The following is a 22,099-nucleotide window of genomic DNA, read 5'->3' on the forward strand; positions in this document are numbered from 1 at the left end:
GTTAAGAGGCTAAAACTAATGGGCCAAGCAGTGTTTAAAAGAATACAGTTTCCGTGTAATTATTTCGGGTAAAGCTAGCCGGGTGGTGGGACACAGACCAGCCCGCCAATCTTATTACAACAAAACATGGCTAGTTAAACATTCCTTTCAATAAACACTTTTTATTTCTTGTTAATTTGTGTGTGTGTGTGTGTGTGTGTAGGTTTGTATGCATGAGTACAGGTGCTCACAGAGGCCAAAAGAGACCATTAGATTCCCTACAACTAGTTAAAGGTGGTCATAAGGTACCCTGTATGGGTGCTGGAAACCAAACTCAGGTCTTCCGTGTTAGAGATGGGTCTGGGGTCCCACAAACATAACCATACAATCTGAAGTATTTCAGCAAGTCAGGAAATATAACCTCTACATAGCAAGCAAACATATTTTCTGGAATCCCATTGAACTTATATTCTTAATAGAAAGAGGTCCTGTGCCACACTCTGAGTGGTCAGAGCTGGCTCCCAGTCCTATGCAGTTGGCTGACTCAAAGGGCAGGCTAGGCAAAGCCCAGCTGTGAGAGCAGGATGCAGCCCTAGGAAAGAGCTGACTGGCAGAAGAACTTTTGCCCAATGGCATCTTTATGAATTTCATCAAACCTGGTGCCTCCTTTGTCTCATTTACCCCTCTGCTAGAAAAGACAACCTATCTCATTTGCCTTTCTCACGTTCTGCAAGAACAGATAGCTGGTGTGGGAGGTCCTTCTGTCTATGTGTTGCTTTTATTGGTTAATGAATAAAGAAACTGTCTTGTCCTGTGATAGGGCAAAAGAAGAGAGCTAGATGGGGAAAACTAAAGTGAATGCTGGGAGAAAGGAGGCGGGGTCAGAGAGACACCATGTAGCCCTGCTGGAGACAGATGCCAGAACTTAGCCAGTAAGCCACAGCCACGTGGCTATACACAGATTAATGGAAATGGGTTAAGTTAATATGTAAGAGTTAGCCAATAGGAAGCTAGAGCTAATGGGCCAAGCAGTGATTTAATTAATACAGTTTCTGTGTGATTATTTCAGGGCTAAGAGGCAGGGAACTAACTAACAGTCTTCTTTCAATACTTAACCACTGACCCATCTCTGAAACCCCATAGAAAACTTAAGGCCAATCCTGACACACAGAAAATTGTGTGAATTCTAGGTGTAGGTGTGCAGCCCATGAATGCTCACTGTTTGTGGTGGTTGCGTGGTGCTTTCCCAAAATTCAAATCTTGGTGCTTAATGCTCAAAGTCATAGGTAGATGGCAAGGTGGTATGTAAAGGTGACGGGAATTTAGGAGGTGATTGGGTGATGAGCTCTGTCCTCACGGATACACTAACGCACCCATAGATCAGTGAGTTAGTGAGTTAATGGGTTATCTCCAGAGTGGGTCTGTTATAGAAACTAGTTAGGCTGGTTTGGGTTCCTCTCACCATGTGATTTCCCTGCCATACCACCTCGTTACAGCAGAATCCTCACCAGCCAAGAGGGCCCTTACCAAATGCAACCCCTTAACTCTGGCTTTCCCAACTTTCAGAGGTGTAAGAAACAAATTTCTTCCCTTTAAATTACTTGACTGTGGATATTAACAGGAAGCAGACTAAGTTGAACATACATGCATAACCAATACACCAATCAAAACACAGAAGACTAACTAAAACCCACAAACATCCTGGGCTTCCTTCTATCCTGGCTCCCCTGGTCTCTCAAAGCACAACATCCCGAGTTCCTATACCATAGTGAGTTTGACCACTTTGGGGTCTTTATGTAAAAGCAGTCAATCAGTATTACTCTTTGTAAGCCTGGCTGCTTATAACCAGCATCGTATTTATATGATCCATCCACATGTTGTGTGTGGGACAAAGTGTTCATTTCCATAGCTACTTAATATCTCATTGCACAACTAAGTACTATGGGCATCCTGGCTGAGAACAAAATCCCAAGCACTTGTATGATGTGAGGCTTCCTCTAGGTATTTTATGTTTTTGAATTAAGTTCCCCTTTGAATACATACATAAACACTGGTTACAAACTACCATGTAAGACTGCTTCATGAGTTTAAGGACATACTGTAAGGTAGGCGAGATGGCTCAGTGGTTAAGAGCACTTGCTGCTCTTGCAGAGTACCCAAGGTTAGTTCTCAGCACACACATGGTGGCTCATAACCAATTGTAATTCCAGTTCCAGGGATCAGAAGCTGTCTTCTGAGTTCTTCTGTCCCAGGCATGCACATGGTGCACTGACATATATACAAGCAAAATACTCTTGTACAAAAAATAAAAATTTCAAGGGGTATATTGTATGAGAAGTTATGCATATGTTCTGTTCTCTTGAAGACCAAGGGCCTCAGTCAGTCAAACTCCTTGGGGTCACTTCACAACACCATCCCCTAGTGGTAGGTCAGCTAAACTGCAATCTTCACTGTAGCTCACCTGGAGCTCACTCTGTAGACCAGGCCAGCCTCCAACTCAGCGAACACTTTGTCTCTGTCTCTTTAGTGCTAAGACAAAAGGCGGGTGCCACCATGGCTGGCAACTTTTTATGTTTATGTTATGTGTATGAGTGCCTTACCTGCAGGCATTGTGTGTGTGCCTGGCTCTTAAGGAGGCCAGAAGAAGGAACTTGAGTAAAATTGTAAGCAATCATATGGGTGCTGGAAACGAACCCAGGTTCTCTGCAAGAATACCAAGTGGTCTTAACTGCTGACCCACCTCTTCACCCCCTGAAGGAATATCATTTATGTGCATAAAGTACCCCATTTCCATGAAGTTGTGTCAAACAAGTACTTATTTAAAATTATTACATAAAAATTTAAAATAACTACTCGGTTGGGGTGCAGCTCAGTGACAAATTTCTTGCCCAGCATGTGTAACCTGGTTTGTGCCCAGCATGTGTGGACACCTGGTGCGTGCCAGCATGTGTGGGCACCTGGTTTGTGCCCAGCATGTGTGGGCACCTGGTGCGTGCCCAGCATGTGTGGGCACCTGGTTTGTGCCCAGCATGTGTGGGCACCTGGTGTGTGCCCAGCATGTGTGGGCGAGGGCCCTCACATACATACATGTAGGCAAAACACCCCTACACATCAAAATAACAATAATCATCAAGGTATATGCCAGGATTTGAACCCAGCCCTCACCCACAGTCAGGATCTCATCAGATTCCTTCCATCGGCTGCACCTCACTGTTTATGGCTCTCTCGGGGTTCACCCTCACACGCCAGCCCCCTCCACAGGAGGGCTAAGGGCTCTCATTTTCTCCTGAGCTCCACTGGGGGGGGGGCAAATACTTGTAACTCCTCTCCCTCTGTCCATTCCCAGAAAGGACACATAATCTTTTTCCAACAGGTACAGTAAACATCTGAAAGTCAATAGCCATGTGTGTTTTTCCTTCCTCTTCCTCTGCCTGGGTAGCAGCAGTCGCCAGTCCCCTGTCCCTCTCTCTCGACCCACTGCCAGTGCCAGGTGTTAGGTCAGCCGGCCGGCTTGTCTCTGCATACTCAGGACCTTCTCCACAGACGCACTGAAATTCTCTCATCCTAACAACCCGCTTTGTGCTGAACAAGCTCACTCCCCTCCTAGCCTTGAGCAAATCAGGGCCAGGTTGGGCCACAAAGCCAGCTGTCCTAGATTCTATGAGATGCTGAGAGATTCTTGAATCCTGGCTCCTGGTGTGTTGGCCAATGCAGCGACTACCGGTACTCCGTTCTGGGACTGGGGATTACCAGTTTGTCGTGACTGTGAAAATGGTTTTGGCAGCACATAGGATGGCCAAACAGATGAGCTGAACTCAGGTGGCCTGGATTTGGGTCCTGGCTCCACCCTTAATGCCTCTGTGGCTTGGAGCAAGTTATTTCGCCACCTCTCACCTCAGAAAATAACTTTTAGGCATGACACTTACCTCCCTAGGCTGTTGTGAAAACTAAATAGGAAAACGAAAATGCTTAGCATCCCATTGGTTACGCTCAATAAACGGTAGCCATCGCTTTTCACTTGGCCGCTGATGCAGAGATCTGCCGAGTCATTTCCCAAGGGTTCATTCTGTCCTCTCAACCCCCGTCTGACTTAGCTGGAGGTAAAACATCTTACTGGCTCACTTCACTTTTCCATATGTTTACTGCATATATATGCATATATATGATATATATATGATATATATATATATCAGTAGTCTTTGCTGAGTCTAGGGTGTAGACAGACTTTTTTTTTGTGCCACCAGCTCACAACAAAAACAGCATGGGCACTATTTATTATAAAAGCTGGACCTGTAACTTAGGCTTGTCCCACTAGCTCTTATAACTTAAATTAACCCATTTCTCTTTATCAGGTGACTTGTGGCTTTTACCTCTCCTCCTGATGTCTTGCCCTCTCTGTGTCTGTCTGGTGACTCCTTTCTGTTTGATTGAAAGTGAGACCCCAGCCCTCTGACACTCCTAAGAAGTCTGGGATGATTGGAAGCATCACCCCAGACCTTGGCCTGGGAGTTGCCTTGGGCTGGGCTCCACCTCTGGACTCCACCTCCCAGCCAGCAAAGTGCTGACCCCTCCCCAGGGAGAGTCAGGACGACTCCCACGGGCTATATAAGACAGAAAAAGGAACACCTGGTCTCCAGGGTTTGCATGGGCTCCTCTCCCCGCCATGCTGTCTTGGTCCTCCTGGGAGTATAGCATTTATTAAACGTGGGCATTTTTGATTCGGTCTAATTTGGTTTGATTGGGGAGAGGCTCTTCTTAACACTTTCCTCTGTCACCAGAAGTCCGGCCTAACTAACAGCCATTCAGAGCTTTATCAACCAATCACAGTGACACATCTTCACAGTGTAAAGGAATATTGAAATATTCCACAGCATTGGGGTATGTGGTTAGTTAACCTAAATGAAACTATATAGGACTTATTTACTTTTTCATTCAACATTGTTTTTGAGATTCATCTATGTCAATGTATGAAGTTATACTTTATTACTTTTCTTTGCCCTCATGGCAATTATGTATCCATTCCTCTATTTTTTTAAGATGTATATTTTTATATGTATGTGTGTTTGCCTGCATGACTTAATGGGCACTGCATGTATTAGATACCCTGGAACTGAAGCTACAGACAGTTGTGGACCACCATGTGGGTGATGGAAACTGAACTCAGGTTCTTTGCAAAGGCATCGGGTGCTCCTAACCACTGAGCCACCTCCAGCCCCTCCAATCCTGGGTTAACAGACATTTGAATTTGTGCTAGCTTTTTGCTAATGTCAATGGTGGTCTTACCACATTCCTGTACAGGTTACTACAGGTGTGTGGGAAGGCCAGTGGGAAGACAGAGAGGACCTGAGTGTACAAGTTACATTGACTGTACTTAGAGAGGACTTGAGTGTACAAGTTACATTGACTGTACTTAGAGAGCGGACTCTGAGGCTGGGACGCGATCCTTCCTCTATTCCTCCCTCTTTCCTTCCCTCCTGTAAGTGATGTTCAGGGAACCACTAAACTCAGTAACTCCCAGCTAGACTGCTCTGTGGGTAGAAAAGACATAGTTTAAAATGCAAGAAAGGAGCTTTATGGCAACGAGGGTGCTGGACTCAATATTCTGAGATGATGGGAAAGCCAAAGTGGCCAATAGATTTTTAACATTGAGCAATCAATAAAGACCTTTGGTAAAAGAACTATAGGGGCCTGGCTCAAGGGGTTTCAGAAGAGAAGAAAGTTAGTATGTTGCCTTGAGAATTGTGTCTACCTAAGGCTAAAGTGAAAATATTTGGATTAATTCCATTAGCAGAGGAAATCTCAAAACAGCCTAGCATAGACTCTGTCATGTGGTCATTCGTGTTAACTCTAATGAAGATTTATAATGAAAAAGAGCAATCAGAGCATGAAAAAAATACAAGATGTAGAAGAGAGAAAAGGAGCAGCAGGCCGTGGAATGGAGCTGAATCCGCTGTTCAAGGAGATAAAAAAGACCAAGAAATGAAAAAGAGGGAGTGGTGACCTGAGGGCAAGATCCCACCCAGTTAAATTTCCAACTTGTGAAGAGGAATTAAAGAAAAGCTTAGAGCTGGGTGTGGTGGTGCACACCTTTAATTCCAGCACTCAGAATGGTGACTCTCTGAGTTTGAGGCCAGCCTGGTCTACAGAACAAATTCCAAAACAGTCAAGCTTAGACAGTGAAGGAAACCATTGAAAACAGAAAGCTGGCGAAGATGTAATTGAATAAGGAGGCCATGTTCCAGCCCCAGTAAGCAGCAGAGCTTGGCAGCTTTGGCCTTGTGGTTCTGACTTTAGAGTCAAGGATAGAAGAAAGGGGTTATAGAATCTTTCCCTGAGACTAAGGAAAACAGCTGAGGCAAGACGTGTATCAGGAGTGTCCCTGCATGGATGTCTAGAGACTCCATTTCTTAAAGCTGTGAAGTTAAAACCAGGATTGCCTTGGAGACCCCAAAATATTAGAGATGCCAGAGCCATAGGATAGCTGCCAAGGAGAGCTGCTAACAGGGAGTGGAACAGCCCAAGAGAAAGAAGTGTGTTTCAGCCAACACAGCTGAAAGGAGTTGGAGATCTCAAGAGCACTTTGACGTCAAGATGGCAGAGTTTGCAGTTTCCCCAGCTGGTTTGTGGTCTTGCTTTAGTCCAGTGTGTCTTCACTATGCTCCCTTCCCTATGTTTTGGAACTGTAATGTATATCCTGTGCCGTTCTATGTGATGGACCAGCTCAGCTAGGGCACTGGGACTGACAGGACAGGGTTTCGGGAATTGGTGGGTAAGGTTTGTTGTGTTAGGTGGTGTTACGGTCTCCATGTTCTATGATAGGTGGTGTTACGGTCTCCATGTTCTATGTTAGGTGGTGTTAACATCTCCATGTTCTATGTTAGGTGGTGTTACCATCTCCATGTTCTATATGTTAGATGCTGCTACCGTCTCCATGTTCTATATGTTAGATGCTGCTACCGTCTCCATGTTCTATGTTAGGTGGTGTTACCGTCTCCATGTTCTATGTTAGGTGGTGTTACCGTCTCCATGTTCTATGTTAGGTGGTGTTACCGTTTCCATGTTCTATGTTCCCACAACAGACCACAGGGAGAACTAAGAGGAACAATGTACAGTGCCCCACATGAAATGAAACACAATGGCTAGTACAACCCACCAATACTGTGGCTAAGGAAAACAAGGTTATGATAATATAAAGAAAGAAAATCAAAACAAAGCTGGATACAGGAAAGGTAGATGAGGAAGACCCTGAGCAAGGCAACAGCTGAAGACAGTCCCTGAGCTGAAGTCTGTCCTAAAGTTTCCACTTGGCTTCCTACCTCAAGCCAAGGCAGTCATTGTGTGTGTGTGTGTGTGTGTGTGTGTGTGTGTGTGTGTGTGTGTGGTGTACAGAAGTGTACAAGACAAAAAGAGATATGATAGCAATCCACATGAAGGATTTATGGTCAATGCAAGGGTGGCTGATGTCCAAAGTTCAGTAAAAATAAGTAAGACACATGAACAGAATATATGGTTAGACATGGCGATATAGGCCTTTAATCCCAGCACTTAGGAGGCAGAGGCAAGCAGGTCTCTATAGTTGGATGTTTCCTGTCCCGTAAAGCCTATTCCCAAATACCTGGTGGCCTCTTCCCAAATAATTGACTTAGAGGCTTAACATCATTTATAAATGCTCAGTTGATAGCTCAGGCTTATTCCTAACTAGCTCTTACATTCTAAAGTTAACTCACGTTCCTTATTTATGCTCTGCCACAGGGTGGCACCTTCATCAGCATGGCACATTCATCTCCTGCTCCCTCTCCCTAGTCTGCCTGCTGAGTCCTGACTCTGCCCTTCTCCTTCCCACCATCCCTGCCTATATTTCCTGCGGGGCTACTGGCCAATCAGCATTTTATTAAACCAATTCAAGTGACAAATCTTTACAGTGTATAAGAAAATTATTCCACAACAGACCTCTGTGAGTCTGAAGCCATTTGGTCTGTATGGTGAAGTATGGGCAAGTCAGGCATGAGAGTGAGACCCTGTCTCAAACAAACAAACAGACAAATAATAACCCAAAGCAAAACAAACAAATAAACAACTATAGAATTAAAGAACAAACCCACATGAGTGTCCCAAGAGATACCAAAATTACATGACAAAATTTAGTACTTTCTTATGGTTAAAAACAAAAACACTCAACAAACTCGGAAAAGAATGGAGCATTTTCAGTCTGACAGACTCAGACCACTTAAGAAGACTGAGCAGCAGAGACCTCAAGGTTTTCCTTCCACACCAGGCATCCAAACGAGGACGGCTGCTCTCACCATGCCCATTGACCTCCAGTCAGAGGTTCCAGTCACAGCATCAGGTCAGAGAAAGAAAGAAAAGGCATTTAAATCAGGAAGCGCGAAGTCAGACCCTCTCCATTTGCAGGTGGCAAGTCCGTAATTGAATGCCCTGAAGAACCTACGGAAAGTGTTTAAGCCAGAGAGCTTAATGATTGTATCATGCAAGTCCAAACTACAAAACTAACTACATTTCCATAAGCAAGGAACGGTATGAAAACGACACTGAGAAAATACTTCCGTTTGTAATATCATCAAAAAGAATAGAATACTGAGGATTTAACCCTAAGACTTGTGTACTAAGACCTGGTGAGGTCATGAAGTAGGGAGGTTTTTTTAAACCCCTGTCTTTAAAAAGGAAATAAAAGCCTTGCATATTGCCAGGGAGGAGAAGGTACAGGTGCATCCAGGTGCCTTAAGCCACCCCAAGTCCATTCTGCTCAGAAAGAAAGTAATTGCTTGTGAAAGCTTGGCTGGTGTAGTCAGTCGTTATATGTACTGGCCAGGAGAGGCTTTCAACTCCCCTCAAAGCAGCTGGGACACAGAGGAGACCGGAGGGTGGGGTACAGCCTCTCTGACGGTGAGGCTAGCTTGCCGAGGAAGCCAGGATTTGGAGAACTGGGAGGGGCACTGTGGCTAAGCCCAGCTGCAGCCTGAGTTAAGTCCTTGGAAAGTGGGGGGTCCGAGTGTGGCCCTCAGAGCCTTAGAGGCCCCCGAGAAGCCTCAGGTCTGCATCTCCAAGGGCTTCGCCTCCGGGGCCCTACGTTTCAAAACGGTCTTCAGGGCCTGCAGGACAGTGCCCTGGTTGTTCCGCATGTTGTAGTCAGTGAGCTGAAGCAGGCGGTCGAAATCTTCCTCCTTGTAGGCCATGTTGTACATGAAGTACGGGGAGGCTTCCCCTGTGAGATCCACCTGCCCGGCCTCGAGCTCAGCAGGGCTGCGCCGCACGCCTGTCCAACGGTGAGAGGAGAGTTAGGGGCAGGAACCAGAGGCTACTCAGTCAGGCCCCAAGGGTACTGCGTCCCTGGAAGGAGTCTTTGCTTTTCCCCTTCACCCAAACCTACAAATGTGGGCAGTAACGGCTTTGAGGTAAGAGGAGTTTGTCACCCTTACCCCCCACAGCCAGACACACTTCCCACAATTCACACAGCTAATGGCTGCTCCATGCCTCTCAGGAAGCTAGAAACTGGCACGAAGAGGAACGATGTGATTGATGAATGGATTCTTAAAGCTCCTGGTAGGAACGAGGACAGGAATTTTCTCGGAATTCTGAGACTTGGCTAAGGGTGAAACTAGAAGCCCAGTCTCTAAGACCGTCATCTGGCTACTCTGAGGTCGAGGCAGGTTTATACGTCCAAGGCCTGGTCTAACACCGGGATCACAAACAGCCTGAGCAACTTTAAAACCTGGGCTGGGGATGTAGTTACTGAACACTTGCTACTATGTGGGAGGCTTTAGATTTAACACCCAGTATAAGAAAAAGATGTTGTCCTCATCAGCTTAGACCATGAAACCCAATATGGACAAGTTCAACAGAATCACCATATACGGGCTGCCCATGCATGCTTCAGCATTGCCAGGGCATAAATTTCATTCATTCATAAGAAAAGAAGAAAAAAGTGGGGCCTGGAAAGATGACTGATGGATTAAAAGCACTGGCTGCTCTTCTAGAGAACTTGGATTTGATTTCCAGCACCTACATGGCAGCTCACGACCATCTTCACTTCCAGAGGGGTCCAATGTCCTCTCTGGCCTCCTTGGGCACCAGAGCATGCAAGTGGTGCACAGACATGCATGCAGACAAAACACTCATATTTTAAAAAGGAAAGGGGAAAGAAAGGAAGTAAAGGAAAGAAAAGAAGAAAAGGTAGAGCTAAGTGTGGTAGCACACACAAGTAATCCCAACACTCAGGGAGCTGAGGCAGGGGAATTGCTATGAAGCTGAAGTCACATAGTAAGTACCAGGTCAGCTGAGGCTATCCAGAAAGACCTTATAGCAAGATGAACAACCAAAATCATAGAAAAGAGTAAACCTGGAAATTCAGAATTATGGTATCAACTAGAAAACTGGGAACAATGCACAAAAGCAGACATTGAGCATCACTCGAAGAAAGGCCCAGGTCCCTGAGAAGGGGTCCCAGGCCACACAGAGCAGGAAAGCAGAGGGGTCAGGACAAAATTGCAGGACAGTGACAAGACCAGTGACAGAAGGACATTACAAAGATAAGGGGCATCAGCCACACAGGCCAGGGAGGCATGGCTAGGCTGGGAAGGCGTGGCCAAAGAGCCTGGTGACCAGTCAGAAGCCTTTCCTAGAAGCCACTGGAAAGGAATAGTGGCCTCACCAGGGGCTGAGTGGTCCTTGAAGGAGTCATTGACCAGCGGGAAGTGCAGCAGAACCGGTGCCTCAGGGCAGGTGGGATCTAAGAAGAGGTGGCATTCTTGGGGCTGGCATTGGTCCTCGGGGCTGGGCTCCACATGGGGGAAGGGCAGGCCCTGAGCTCTACAGTATTTCTCAGATTGCAGCAGCCCCTAGAGGAACAGAGGAAAGCACAGAGGAAGCTGTGTCACCACGGATCCACACTAGGTCTTTTCCAGCACGCACCTGCTCCCTCAGCATCAAGACAGCGATCTGGCCCGGGCCTGAGCTACACAGGCCTCAGAGATGAATCCAAGGATCTGGGTAGTTAAAAGTTAAAGGTGGGAATGAAGGCCCAGCAGCCGTGCTCCTCCCCCTCCTGCCAATGCACCATCACTGTGTCTTAGACCCCGAGGGCTTCAGCAGGGGACCTAGATGGGCATGCTGGCTTTACTGCCACCCAGAGCTTCTAGAGGAAGTTGAGAGTTGGCTGTGGAGGTGTTTGGTGATCTCCTGCCAGCTCTGTCCAGCTATTCTGTCCCAAAGAGGTTCCCATTCACCTGTCTTGGTCCCAGAGCTCAGCCACCACCACTGCCCTCCCAACCGAGGACCCAGAGAGCCCCCCGTGGATTACAGCTTCCTGCCTTGGTCACGAGAAGGATGGGGCAGTGGCACAGTGACCCTGCTGCTCATCTGTGGAGGCCACACAGAGGAGTTCCCACGGAGTGACTAGGTACCTCAAAGGGCGAGAATTGGGAGTAGCCGAAGGAGAGTATGAGGTCCACTTGGCGACCTGAGCGGATCATGGAGGGACAGCTGTTGTTGATGAAGTAGCCAGCATCCACTAGGCAGAGCTGAGTGTCCTGCGGGGTCAGCTGATTGGGGGTGTTATCTAGGTGGCAATCTGATAGGAAAGGCAATGCTAGTTAAAAGCAACCACCTTTGCAGAGGTAGCCTCCACCCCTCGGACCCCGTTTCCCTCCATGTCCCCTTCTTATGCCTGGTGCCACTCTCTGAATTCAGGTCCCTAGGGTTCACGTTGGGCTCCACACACCCCCCAAGTACATACATACACTCTCCCTGCAAACCCCTACCAGCTAGCGGCCACTGCTCAATCCCATCCAGGAGCCTGGCCTTGTGGGGACACAGGCCATGGTCCTTACCTGCCCAGGTGGAGAAGTTTTTCTGGTTACGGTAGCCCCGGTGCAGCTGGAGGCCATGGAGGAAGTTGGCACTGCGCTGATAGAATGGCCGGCCGTTTAGAAAGCCCTTAAATGCCTGGGCCAGGGCAGTTCCAGGCTGCAGCCACGAGGTCTCCACACAGGAGGAGGTTCCTGCTGAGGCTGAGGGCTCCTCTGCATGGAGAGTAACAGAGATTGCTTGTCAGAGGGGCCCCCAAATGCCTTCCTGTTCTCTCCTCCACCAGCCTCCGAAGGGGAGTGGCCTCATCCCAGGCTCCCTCCCTCAGCACCCCTCTTCTACCTGAGTGCCGGACATCCACAATGACATTCTTCCAATCTTTCCCAGAGGTGACATCGTACCAGATATCCATCAAGTTCACAGAGAAGATGTTGCTCCAGATACCTGAAGGCCAAATTCCCCAAAGCCAATACAGTCCCTAGGTTCCTGTACCTGTTTCCCACGGGGACACCAAATGATCCCCACTCTTGGGTGCCAATGGAAAATGGACATGGGAGGGAGCAGCTCCCCATGAGCCTTAACTACTGCCCACCTGTCCCTCCACCCAGACTTGCACTACAGGAGTCCTGTCCAGGAAGAGGCTTCCACTCACCTTCCAGAAAGCAGATCTGGGACTCGGGGAGCCTCTTCATCAGTCTCCCCATGAAGAACTCAGAGCCAAAGAGCTCAGGGGGGACAAAGCCGCCATATTTCAGGAACCCAACTTCATAGGGAGAGAACTCCACCCATTCTAATGGGATGGGCAAGAGAGGCAGGGATGTGAGGGGAGCAGTGGGGCTCAACTCGCTGTGGCCAGTGGCACTGCCCCTGGCAGGCCTTTGGCTCCCCTTATCTGCTACCAAACCCTGTAGTCTGAGGAAGCAGACTCCTAGGCGAGCATTCTCACTGACCCCTGGCCACACATACAGACACCCCACACCCAAGGACAGAGTGCTCCCTGGCTGGCTCCTGGGCTCATCAACAATAGCAGCCTTCCAGAAGCTAGCCGTGGTGTGCAGGAGTTGGGCTATTGGCTCTCTGGAGACTCCTGGGGGCATGGAGGAGTTGTTAGGGGCTGGAATGGGGAGGACTTTACCCTTGAAGTGGAGGGTATCCAGATTGTTCTTTTTGACGTTGAGGCTCAAGTAGAGGGGCAGTGGGTTCTGACCCCGCTCCAGGGCAGCTCTCTGCCCCGACAGCTTCTGGTCTGTCACCTAGGGTTGGAAGCATGTGGACATGAGTGAGTAGGACTGCCTCGGGTGCAGTAACTCCAACAGGGCCAGGGCAGGATAGGGACACGGGGTAGTGAGGAGGCTGCAGCTCCGCTAAGTTCTAGGGGTTATGAGTGGGTTGTGTAAGCAGTTCTGAGTTCCATATGCAGTCAGCCGTATCTCCAGAGAAGGTCATTCTCAAAGACTACCATGTCAACAGCTCCTCAAATCCTACCCATCCTTTCTTCACACACACACACACACACACACACACACACACACACACACACACACACACACAGAGAGAGAGAGAGAGAGAAACACACAGAGACATACATACACATACACATACACACAAAGAGACACGCAGACACAGAGATGCATACACAGAGACACAGACACACATATACACAAAGAGACACACAGACACATGCAGACACATAGAGATGCATACACAGAGACACAGACACACACATACATACATACATAGACACACACATAGGCACAGACACAGAAAGAGACACACACATAGATAAAAATATACACATACAAACACACATACATACACACAGACACTCACATATAGACACACACACAGATAGATGCACACATAGACACACACACACACACAAACATACACATACACCCCTTTCCAAGAAGCACATAGCAGTCTTTTAGCCCACATTCTAAAATATGCCAAGGGATGTGATGTCCTTTTTAGGATTCCTTTACTGCGTTTCAAGTCTGGGCTTCTTCCAATGTTTTCCTGATATCCTCGCTCCACCCAATGAAAGATTCAGGAAAAGTGTTGAAACTGAAGGCTGAGGATGTAGCTCAGCTGATAGAACAACCCACTTAGCACACATGAGACCCTGGGGTGAGCGTTCACACTGCTAAAACAGGCATGATGGCACATGCCTGTAATCCAAGCACTTGCGGGATAGCTGCAGGAAAGTTCAAGGCCAGCCTCAGCTACATAACAAGTTGGATGCCAGCCTGAGCTATATGAGACTCTGTTTCAAAAAAAATTACTATAAATTATATACATAAACTCACGCTGAAGTCATTATTAGAAGATCAAGTGGTAATTAAATAATAATATAAATTCTTTACAGCTGGGATCAAATTGTGTTATTTTAGCACCTCATAAAATGTAGTCAAATAAGCTCCTCCCACTATGTTAATTAGCTGTTGACAGCAGACAGAAGTCAATTAGCAAAAACACAGCACATTCTAAACAGAATATGAATTTAAACAGTAGGTCCACCGAACACACTGGACATGCTAATACAATAAAAACATTTCAAATAATTACATTGGCCTGATAAATTCAATGCCATTTCAATTAGAATCCCAACATTAATAGGGAAACACAGCTAAGTGATTCTATTATGAAGAGCAGAAGGCCAAGAGCAGTCAGAATAATTTGAAAGAAGAATCAAAATAGATGCTCGTTGTTCAGCAAAACTGGTACTGTGAAACAAGACCTTCTACACACAGCAGGACCAGTGCCCGTAAGAGCTCACAGAACTGACAGCATACACGGGGCCAGAGCAGATCTGCACCAGCTGGGTCCCAGGGCTGAGAGAAGTAGACACATGCCCCATTCCTAACTTAGCAGCTTCTTCAACTGATAGCCTCTTAGTTCACTCCAACACAGTCTCACTGGAGATGAAATGGAAAATCAGTTGTCTCCAACGGATTCTCACTGGGGATATGACCCACTCAAGGGCAGGCCCCATGCCCAGCAGAAGGCCAACACAAAAATGAACTCAGTGGCATCTGTGGAGGTTCATGGTCTCATAATATTTGGTCAGGGTATTTCTTCTTCCTTTTCTTTTTCTCCTCCTCCTCCTCCTCCTCCTCCTCCTCCACCTCCATCTTACAGGTCCTTTGTGTATATTACAGCTTCTGGTTTTGTGTTTCTTTTTCTTTATTTTGTTTTGATTTGGTTTGGTTTTCGAGACAAGGTTTCCCTGTAGCTATGGAGCCAGTCCTGGAACTAGCTCTGTAGACCAGGCTGGCCTCGAACTCACAGAGATCAGCCTGCCTCTCTTAAAGGCGTGCGCCACCACCGCCCAGCTAGTTTTGTATTTCTATGGGATTCCTGTGTCTGCGAATATGTGTTTCTATGTCTATATGTGTTTCTTTGCTTTATATTTGGCTCTTTTTTCTTCTGTTTGTTTGTTTTGCTCTATTCAGATTTGTTTGCTTTTGTTTTATCTTCTTTAACTGTCTGTATGTTTTTTAGGGAGTGAGAAATGATATGGATATTGATCGAAAGGGAGGTGAAGAGGATCTAGGAATTGAGGGAGGGAAAACCATAATCAGAACCTATGAAAGAAAAAAAACAATTAAAAAAAAGAAAAAAAAAAAAAAAAGAAAATGGCTATATTGCTGAAAGCGATCTACAGACACAATGCAATCCCTCCTTAAATTCCAAAGACATTCTTCACAGAACTCAAAGTGGGTCCCAAAATTCACAGGGAAGCGTGCGCGCGTGCGCGCATGCACACACACCCCCTAAACAGCCACAGCAATTCTGATCAAAAAGAGATACACTGGAGATATTATAATGCCTGATCTCAAATTATACTATAAAGTCATAGTAACAAAACAAAAACAGCATGGCCCTGGCACAGAACAGGACATGCAGATCAATGAAATAAAGATCCAGAAACATATACATGCAGCTCCAGTCTCCTGGGTTTTGAAAAAAGAGCAAAACACATACTTTGGAGAAAAGACAGCCTCATCAACAATGGTGCTGAGAAAGTGAATGTTCATGAGTATAAGAATGAAACCAGTTCCCCACGTCTCCCTCTGTGCAAAGTCAATTTAAAATGCACCAGAGACCTGAACTCTGAAACCAATATAGGAAAACACTCCAATATCCCAGGCAACAATAGCAAAAAATCAACAAATGGGAATCTAATAAATTAGTTTCTGTGTAGTAAAGGAAACAACCATCAGAGTGAAGAGACAATCTACGGACCAGCAGGAAAATGTCATTAGCAACTCACCTGACAGGGGACTAATATCTGGAATATATGAAGAGCTCAGAAACTAAGTACTCCAAAGCCCAGAATCTAAACTACAAATGGGCAAGGTCTCAAAAGAAGCACAAATGTCCAATAAATGTGTGATTGAGCATCCTTAGGAATAAACTACATTGAGATGCCATCCTATCCGAGTCTCGGTGTTTATTGTCAAGAGAATGAACAGCAATAAATGCTGACAAGGATATAAGGGGAAAGGAACCACACTGCTTCTGGGAGTGTAAATCAGAGTGATCACTATGGAAACGAGGATGAAAAAACAAAACCAAAGGCAAGCAAACAAACAAATCTATCCACCTAAAATAGAAACACCATATCTGGACCACTTCTGGGAATCTACCCAAAGGCTCTAAATCACCAGAGCACACAGCGATGCCTGCTCCACCCATATTCGCTGCTACAGTGTTTATGCTGGCCAAGTTAGAGTACCAGCTCAGGAGTCCACTGTCAGAGGAATGGGCATAGGAAATACAGCGTGTATACAATGAAGTTCCTTTGGCCATGGAGAATAAAACACATGAAGCTACAGGTCACCATGTCTAGCAAAACAAAGCAGCTTCAGAAAGCACACATGTCTCTCATGGGAAATCTAGATTTGTTTTTGAAGACATGAAAAGAGAAGGGTAACTATCTGGGAAGAGGAAGGGGACCAGGAGGATAGGAGGGGAGACAAGAGAGAGTTTAAAGCATGAATATGCTAAGGCCACAGACAGAAATGTCGCACGGAACCGTGGCGCACGCCTTTAATCCTGGCACTCGGGAGGCAGAGGCAAGCGGATCTCTGTGAGTTCAAGGCCAGCCTGGTCTACAGAGCTAGTTCCAGGACAGGCACTAAAGCTGCAGAGAAAGAAAAGAAAAGAAAAGAAAAGAAAAGAAAAGAAAAGAAAAGAAAAGAAAAGAGGAAAGAAAATGATCTTACAAAGAAGAGAAATCCTCAAGACTCAGAAGATCTTTATTTCTAAGTAAAATGCCACTCGGGTGTTCTCCAGCTTTTGGGAGGTGTTGGGTTTCAGAGATGCCACCTTGAGCCTGGAGGGCGGCACCAGGTGCTAGAAGGAAGCTTTAGAAACAGCTCCAAAGCTGCCAAGCACAGCCTCAGGTGTTATTCTCCGGGCACAGGCCACCACCAACCTTTTTCAAAGTTTCTTTTTCAAAGTGTCTCTCACTGGCCTGAAATTTGCCAAGTACCAGGCTGGCTGGCCGGTGGGGCCACAGGAACTCGCTTGTCTTCACCTCTCCAGCGCTGGGATTGACAAACAGACACCCAGGATTGAACCCGTGTGTTTACAAAGCAAGTGCTTTACCAGTCAGGCTATTCCCTAGCCCTTGCTTTACATTTGAGATTTCTCATCTCCCAGGTGTTTTGGATGCCTTTGAAACTTTGTTGAGACAGTTACATGAGGCAAAAGAGTAGCAGGAGTTGTACCGATGTCAGATCCAACAGTCTCTAAACTGTCGAAAGGAACGCTGTAGTCGCATATTCCTAGAATCAATCTGTCATGTTGCTGGGAGGATAGGATAGACCTGTAACAGCTAACAGTGCTTAACTCTATGCCAAGACACCACTGAGTGCTCCCAACACCCTTAAGAAGAGCTCCCATTCTCCACAGACGAGAAGACCTGTAGGCCTATATTTCTACATGGTGTGACAGCCAGGCTATCAAGCCATAGTTAGTACCTGAAGTAGTCATGTACCCTTCCAGACATGCCGTCGCTAACCTAACAAAGGGTCAAGATGTTGTTCTGCTCCTTTCTCTGTAATTTGGAGGACGCCTGATTAGAGATGTTAATTCAAACCTACATGACTGATCTAGCATACAGACCAGGAAGACATAGCAGAGGAGACAGGTAAATGTGGACGTGACTAAAAGTCATTCACCTGGTTACCTAGGAAACAGAATGCTAATGAGTCTTCCTCTCAGTTTATGTTTCGGTATAAAGGATGTTTGGAGAATAAACGAGAGGAATTTCTCAGGATGTGAACTCAGGATTTCACGAGGGATCTCTGAGACTCCCCTTCCCAATAAAGCCATGTGAGTTGTGTTTTTATTCCCGTACCTCCACGCTGGCCAAGAGAGATAGTTTATGTTGGGGTCCGGTCCAGAGAAATAATTTATGGTCTGGGCTGCCACCAGACCCCGACAAAGACCGAGGGGAAGAGAGAAGAACTAACTGCCTAAGGATACACCACTGGTAAACGCGGGGCTTAGGGCCCCGCGCATCTGGCTCCAAAGCCCTTGCATTGCACACCATCCTGATGGGGAAGAGGAACAACGTCTCATTTTGAACCATTCATTAAATGCATTCTAGTAACCGGCTCAACCAATGCAAAAGCCTTGTTTGCTTAACTGACTGCACTTCAGTTCTTGGGAGGTCCAGAAATTTCTGGTACGTAGCAACTCATTGAAGAAGAACTTACTTAGAAGGTGTTCTGGCGGTGGATAGACACTAACCCTACATTCTTTTTGTGTATGTGTCTGTTTGAGACTGAGTCCCCCAGTGTACCAGGCTTGCCTCACATTCCTTATGGAGTCTCTGTTGGCCTTGAACCCCTTTGCCCTGACCTCCCAAGTGCTGAGACCTGATGCATTCTCTCAGAGCCTGTTCCACCCTCCAGAGATGCTCTGAAAGGCACAATCACACCACGCTGCTGAGCAGACGGCATACCTGCCCATGCAACTTGAACTCCAGCACCAGGCTCCACAGGTCAGCTATGGTGGTGCTGTAGCCCTGCTCCGCCCGAAGCTTCAGTGCCTGGTGGTAGCTTGCCAAGTGTTCGGGGAGGAATTCACTCCACAGGCTCTTAGCCACATGCTCCCTGGCATGGCTGATGGGTCCCTCGAGGTCCCTCTGCGACCACTCCGGATCCTGGTAAAGGTGGGCCATTGCCCTGGGGGCACAAGTGGATGAAAACGAGCCCCCCCCCACAGGCTCTGTAATCCCACCCTGTGTCTAATTCCTAGAGGAGGGATTGTTGAGGGCCCCCACTGCCTAGAAAATCCATCTGGAGACGAGCTTGGGACTTCCTTCTAGTCCTGGCCTGGGTGTGAAATTGGCCTTGTATAGGTTTGTTGTGGTTTGGGTTTTGTTTGCTGGGCTGAAGCTCGACCTAGGGCATCTTACACGCTGGCTGGGGCTTCAGTAACAAGCACATTTCCAGCCTGTGTATAATTTAGGATCTCAGCAGCTACATTGGAAAGTCAGCAGGAAACCAGTAAAAACTGGTTCAATGACTTATGTTATTGGACTCAGTGACAGCAGGAGCCAACTGTGGGCCTGGAGAGGGTAGTTCTCCATCTCCTTTCTTCTTTCCTCTGAGGGAGCACCCACTCTGCCCCCACGGACCTGCTTCTTCTCAGAGCTGCTCCCGCCACGCTACTGTTTGCCTGTCTATAGTTTGTCTTATAATCTCTCATCCCAAAACAACAGCCCCCTCAGTCCTCCCCATGAGCTCCAAACCTGAAAACTCCCAGCTGTGTGTGGCGGATGGCTATTATATTCCACAGTCCCTCCCTACTTCTACCTCTATGGGGTTGTCCTGAGGCCATTTGAGACTGGTCTTGTCAATAGCTGTCACTCAAACGTTTATCCCTACTTTACTGCCTATGTCACGTGTCAGTGAGACTTGAATGAATGAATCTGTAATAGTGAGCCAGTCTAGTTCATTGTGGTGGGGGAGGGGCTGGAAAGTGTTATCTTTGTGTAAAGAACATTCTTTGCTTTTTTTTTTTCCTTTTTTTTTTCTTTTTTGCCCCCTTTATTGTTTAGACACAATTTCACCTGGAACTCATGGTAATCCTCCTGCCTCAGTCTCCCAAGTGCTGGGAATACAGGCATGGCTACCATGCCTAGCTTAGAATAAAAGAATTTTCTTTACCTCAAATTCTTCACCTGTACGATATAAACAAGAAGGGAAACTCCCTCAGAATGTGCTGTGAGCCCTAAGCATCACCTGAGAGGCCAGCAGAGGTCCTGGTGTGTGTTGACCTCAGGCCAAGCCTGTAGGGCCTCCCTCCTGTCAGCCTATGAGTGTGTCTCTTATCATGCAGGTTTTAGATACGAACCAACTGAGACTCAGAGAAATTGTTCAAGGCCACCCAAGCCTACAAATAGCCTGACAAAACAGCAAACCCAGCTTCCTCTGTGCCCTCCTCCTTCCTGCTCCTTAGAACCTAGGAAAAGCCCTCCAATCTCACTGTGCCCTGGCAGGACTTCTGGCTAATTCTGTTTCTCTCTTCTGAGAAAGCTGTTTGGCCCCCAACAGGTCCCACTGATCTATCCACTTCCCCATACAAAGGTCCCTTGGCATCCGCTCTGCCCCTACCCTGGCCTCAGAACATCTCTGTTCTTCCAGTTCCTATGTCCCTTACCACGTAGAGCCCGAGATGCCACTGAAATAGGTCACACAGTCCAGGAGGCCCAACTTCTGAAGCGCCAACAGGTGCCCATAGAGTGAAGTCATAGCCCGGACACCTCCTCCCTCAGCCATGATGCCCACGATGGGAACCTGGACCACACAGAGATGCAGACTAGTTTAACAAGATGGGAATGAGTTGCCCTCTGCCTCACCAGGGACTCAGCCTGTTCCCTGCCTCCAGGCAAGGGCCTTGCAGTCAAGGCCTATAGGTTTGAGGGACAATCCTCAGCGCCTAGCAGAGCCCCCACAGAGATTAGGAACCCCATCCTCTCCAACAGTCCAGCTCTACTCTTTGGAGACCAAGAGGACACCAGCCACCCCAGAATTTCTACACCCACATCCTTGCTGCATCCCCAAACCTCGTCTTCCTTCAAGTCTTTATCCAATTGCAGGGCCTGCTTCAGGGCGGCGGCCACCACCTGCTTCCTCCGGCCTAGGAAGGCCTGCTCCTCAGGGCAGAGCCCACAGCCCAGCCGCACAGCCAGCTCCTTGGGGCTGGGATGGTGGAGGGGTCCAGGGTTAGGAGAAAGCTTCATGGCTCACTCTTTGGGTGAACAAGCCCAAGGTGAGCTTCTGAAGAAAAAAAACCCTCTCTACCTGCAAGAAGCGCCGTTACACAGCACTTCCCCCTCCTTGTCCCACAGAGATCAATGTCCTTACCAGCCACCCCCTCCTTATCCCCCTCAATGTCCTTACCAGCCGTCTGTCCTAAGCTGCAGCTTCACTTCTGGGGCCTGAAACCAAAGCAAGAGACTCTGTTTAGAATAATCCAGACCCTGTGGGAGACAGTTGTCTCGGGGCGTACGTCCCCTCCAGTGAGGCCCTCTTACATTTGTAGCAGGAACGTCTACAGTCACCTCCTTCCCTGTGGCCAAGGACTTCAGGGGTACAATGAGGGGAGTAGCTGAGCTACGTGACATCCAGCCGTTGCTGCTGGAGCTCTGAAGGGAAACATTCATCCATTCGTTCATTTATTCATTCAACCAATTCTTTTTTTAAAAAAATATTTATTTATTATGTATACAATATTCTGTCTGTGTGTATGCCTGCAGGCCAGAAGAGGGCGCCAGACCCCATTACAGATGGTTGTGAGCCACCATGTGGTTGCTGGGAATTGAACTCAGGACCTTTGGAAGAGCAGGCAATGCTCTTAACCTCTGAACCATCTCTCCAGCCCCTCATTCAACCAATTCTGAGTGTCTAAACTGCAAACAGGACAGCCCTTCCCTGACGATACGGAACTGACTACGGTTACGAATCAGGACACTGATGCTGCTTGCCCAGAGATGGCTCTCACGGAATCACACTTGTGAAGACAGGCTCACAGCTGGGAGTGGCGGTGCTTGAGAGGCAGAGGCAGGCGGATCTCTGAGTCTGAGGCCAGCCTGGTCTGCAGAGGGAGTTCCAAACCTGCCATGCCACTAATAAGACCCTATCCAAAAATAGTTTTCAAAGAAAAGACATGGGTAATGAACTTGATGTCAGTAGTGTGATGCCAGTCATGTGATGTCATAGTGGGATGTCAGTCGTGTGATGTCATAGTGGGATGTCAGTCATGTGATGTCATAGTG

General features: G+C 47.3%; 1 protein-coding gene across 1 annotated transcript in view; it reads right to left on the reverse strand.

Moving 5' to 3' along the window:
- Nucleotides 1-7,891: 7,891 nt before the first annotated feature.
- Nucleotides 7,892-22,099, reverse strand: part of Pla2g4d (phospholipase A2 group IVD) — a 22,011-nt gene continuing 7,803 nt past the window's right edge. Inside the window, exons 10-21 of the mRNA XM_013352728.2 lie at nucleotides 21,359-21,469; nucleotides 21,225-21,262; nucleotides 20,888-21,023; nucleotides 20,482-20,618; nucleotides 18,779-19,001; nucleotides 12,938-13,055; nucleotides 12,455-12,592; nucleotides 12,145-12,246; nucleotides 11,826-12,017; nucleotides 11,400-11,566; nucleotides 10,649-10,835; nucleotides 7,892-9,253 (exon numbers count right to left, since the gene is read on the reverse strand). Coding sequence (XP_013208182.2) covers nucleotides 9,027-9,253; nucleotides 10,649-10,835; nucleotides 11,400-11,566; nucleotides 11,826-12,017; nucleotides 12,145-12,246; nucleotides 12,455-12,592; nucleotides 12,938-13,055; nucleotides 18,779-19,001; nucleotides 20,482-20,618; nucleotides 20,888-21,023; nucleotides 21,225-21,262; nucleotides 21,359-21,469 — 1,776 coding nt within the window. The 3' untranslated portion in view covers nucleotides 7,892-9,026. The remainder of the gene's footprint in view (nucleotides 9,254-10,648; nucleotides 10,836-11,399; nucleotides 11,567-11,825; nucleotides 12,018-12,144; nucleotides 12,247-12,454; nucleotides 12,593-12,937; nucleotides 13,056-18,778; nucleotides 19,002-20,481; nucleotides 20,619-20,887; nucleotides 21,024-21,224; nucleotides 21,263-21,358; nucleotides 21,470-22,099) is intronic.

Source organism: Microtus ochrogaster (assembly GCF_000317375.1).
Source record: "Microtus ochrogaster isolate Prairie Vole_2 chromosome 14 unlocalized genomic scaffold, MicOch1.0 chr14_random_1, whole genome shotgun sequence".
Taxonomy (NCBI): domain Eukaryota; kingdom Metazoa; phylum Chordata; class Mammalia; order Rodentia; family Cricetidae; genus Microtus; species Microtus ochrogaster.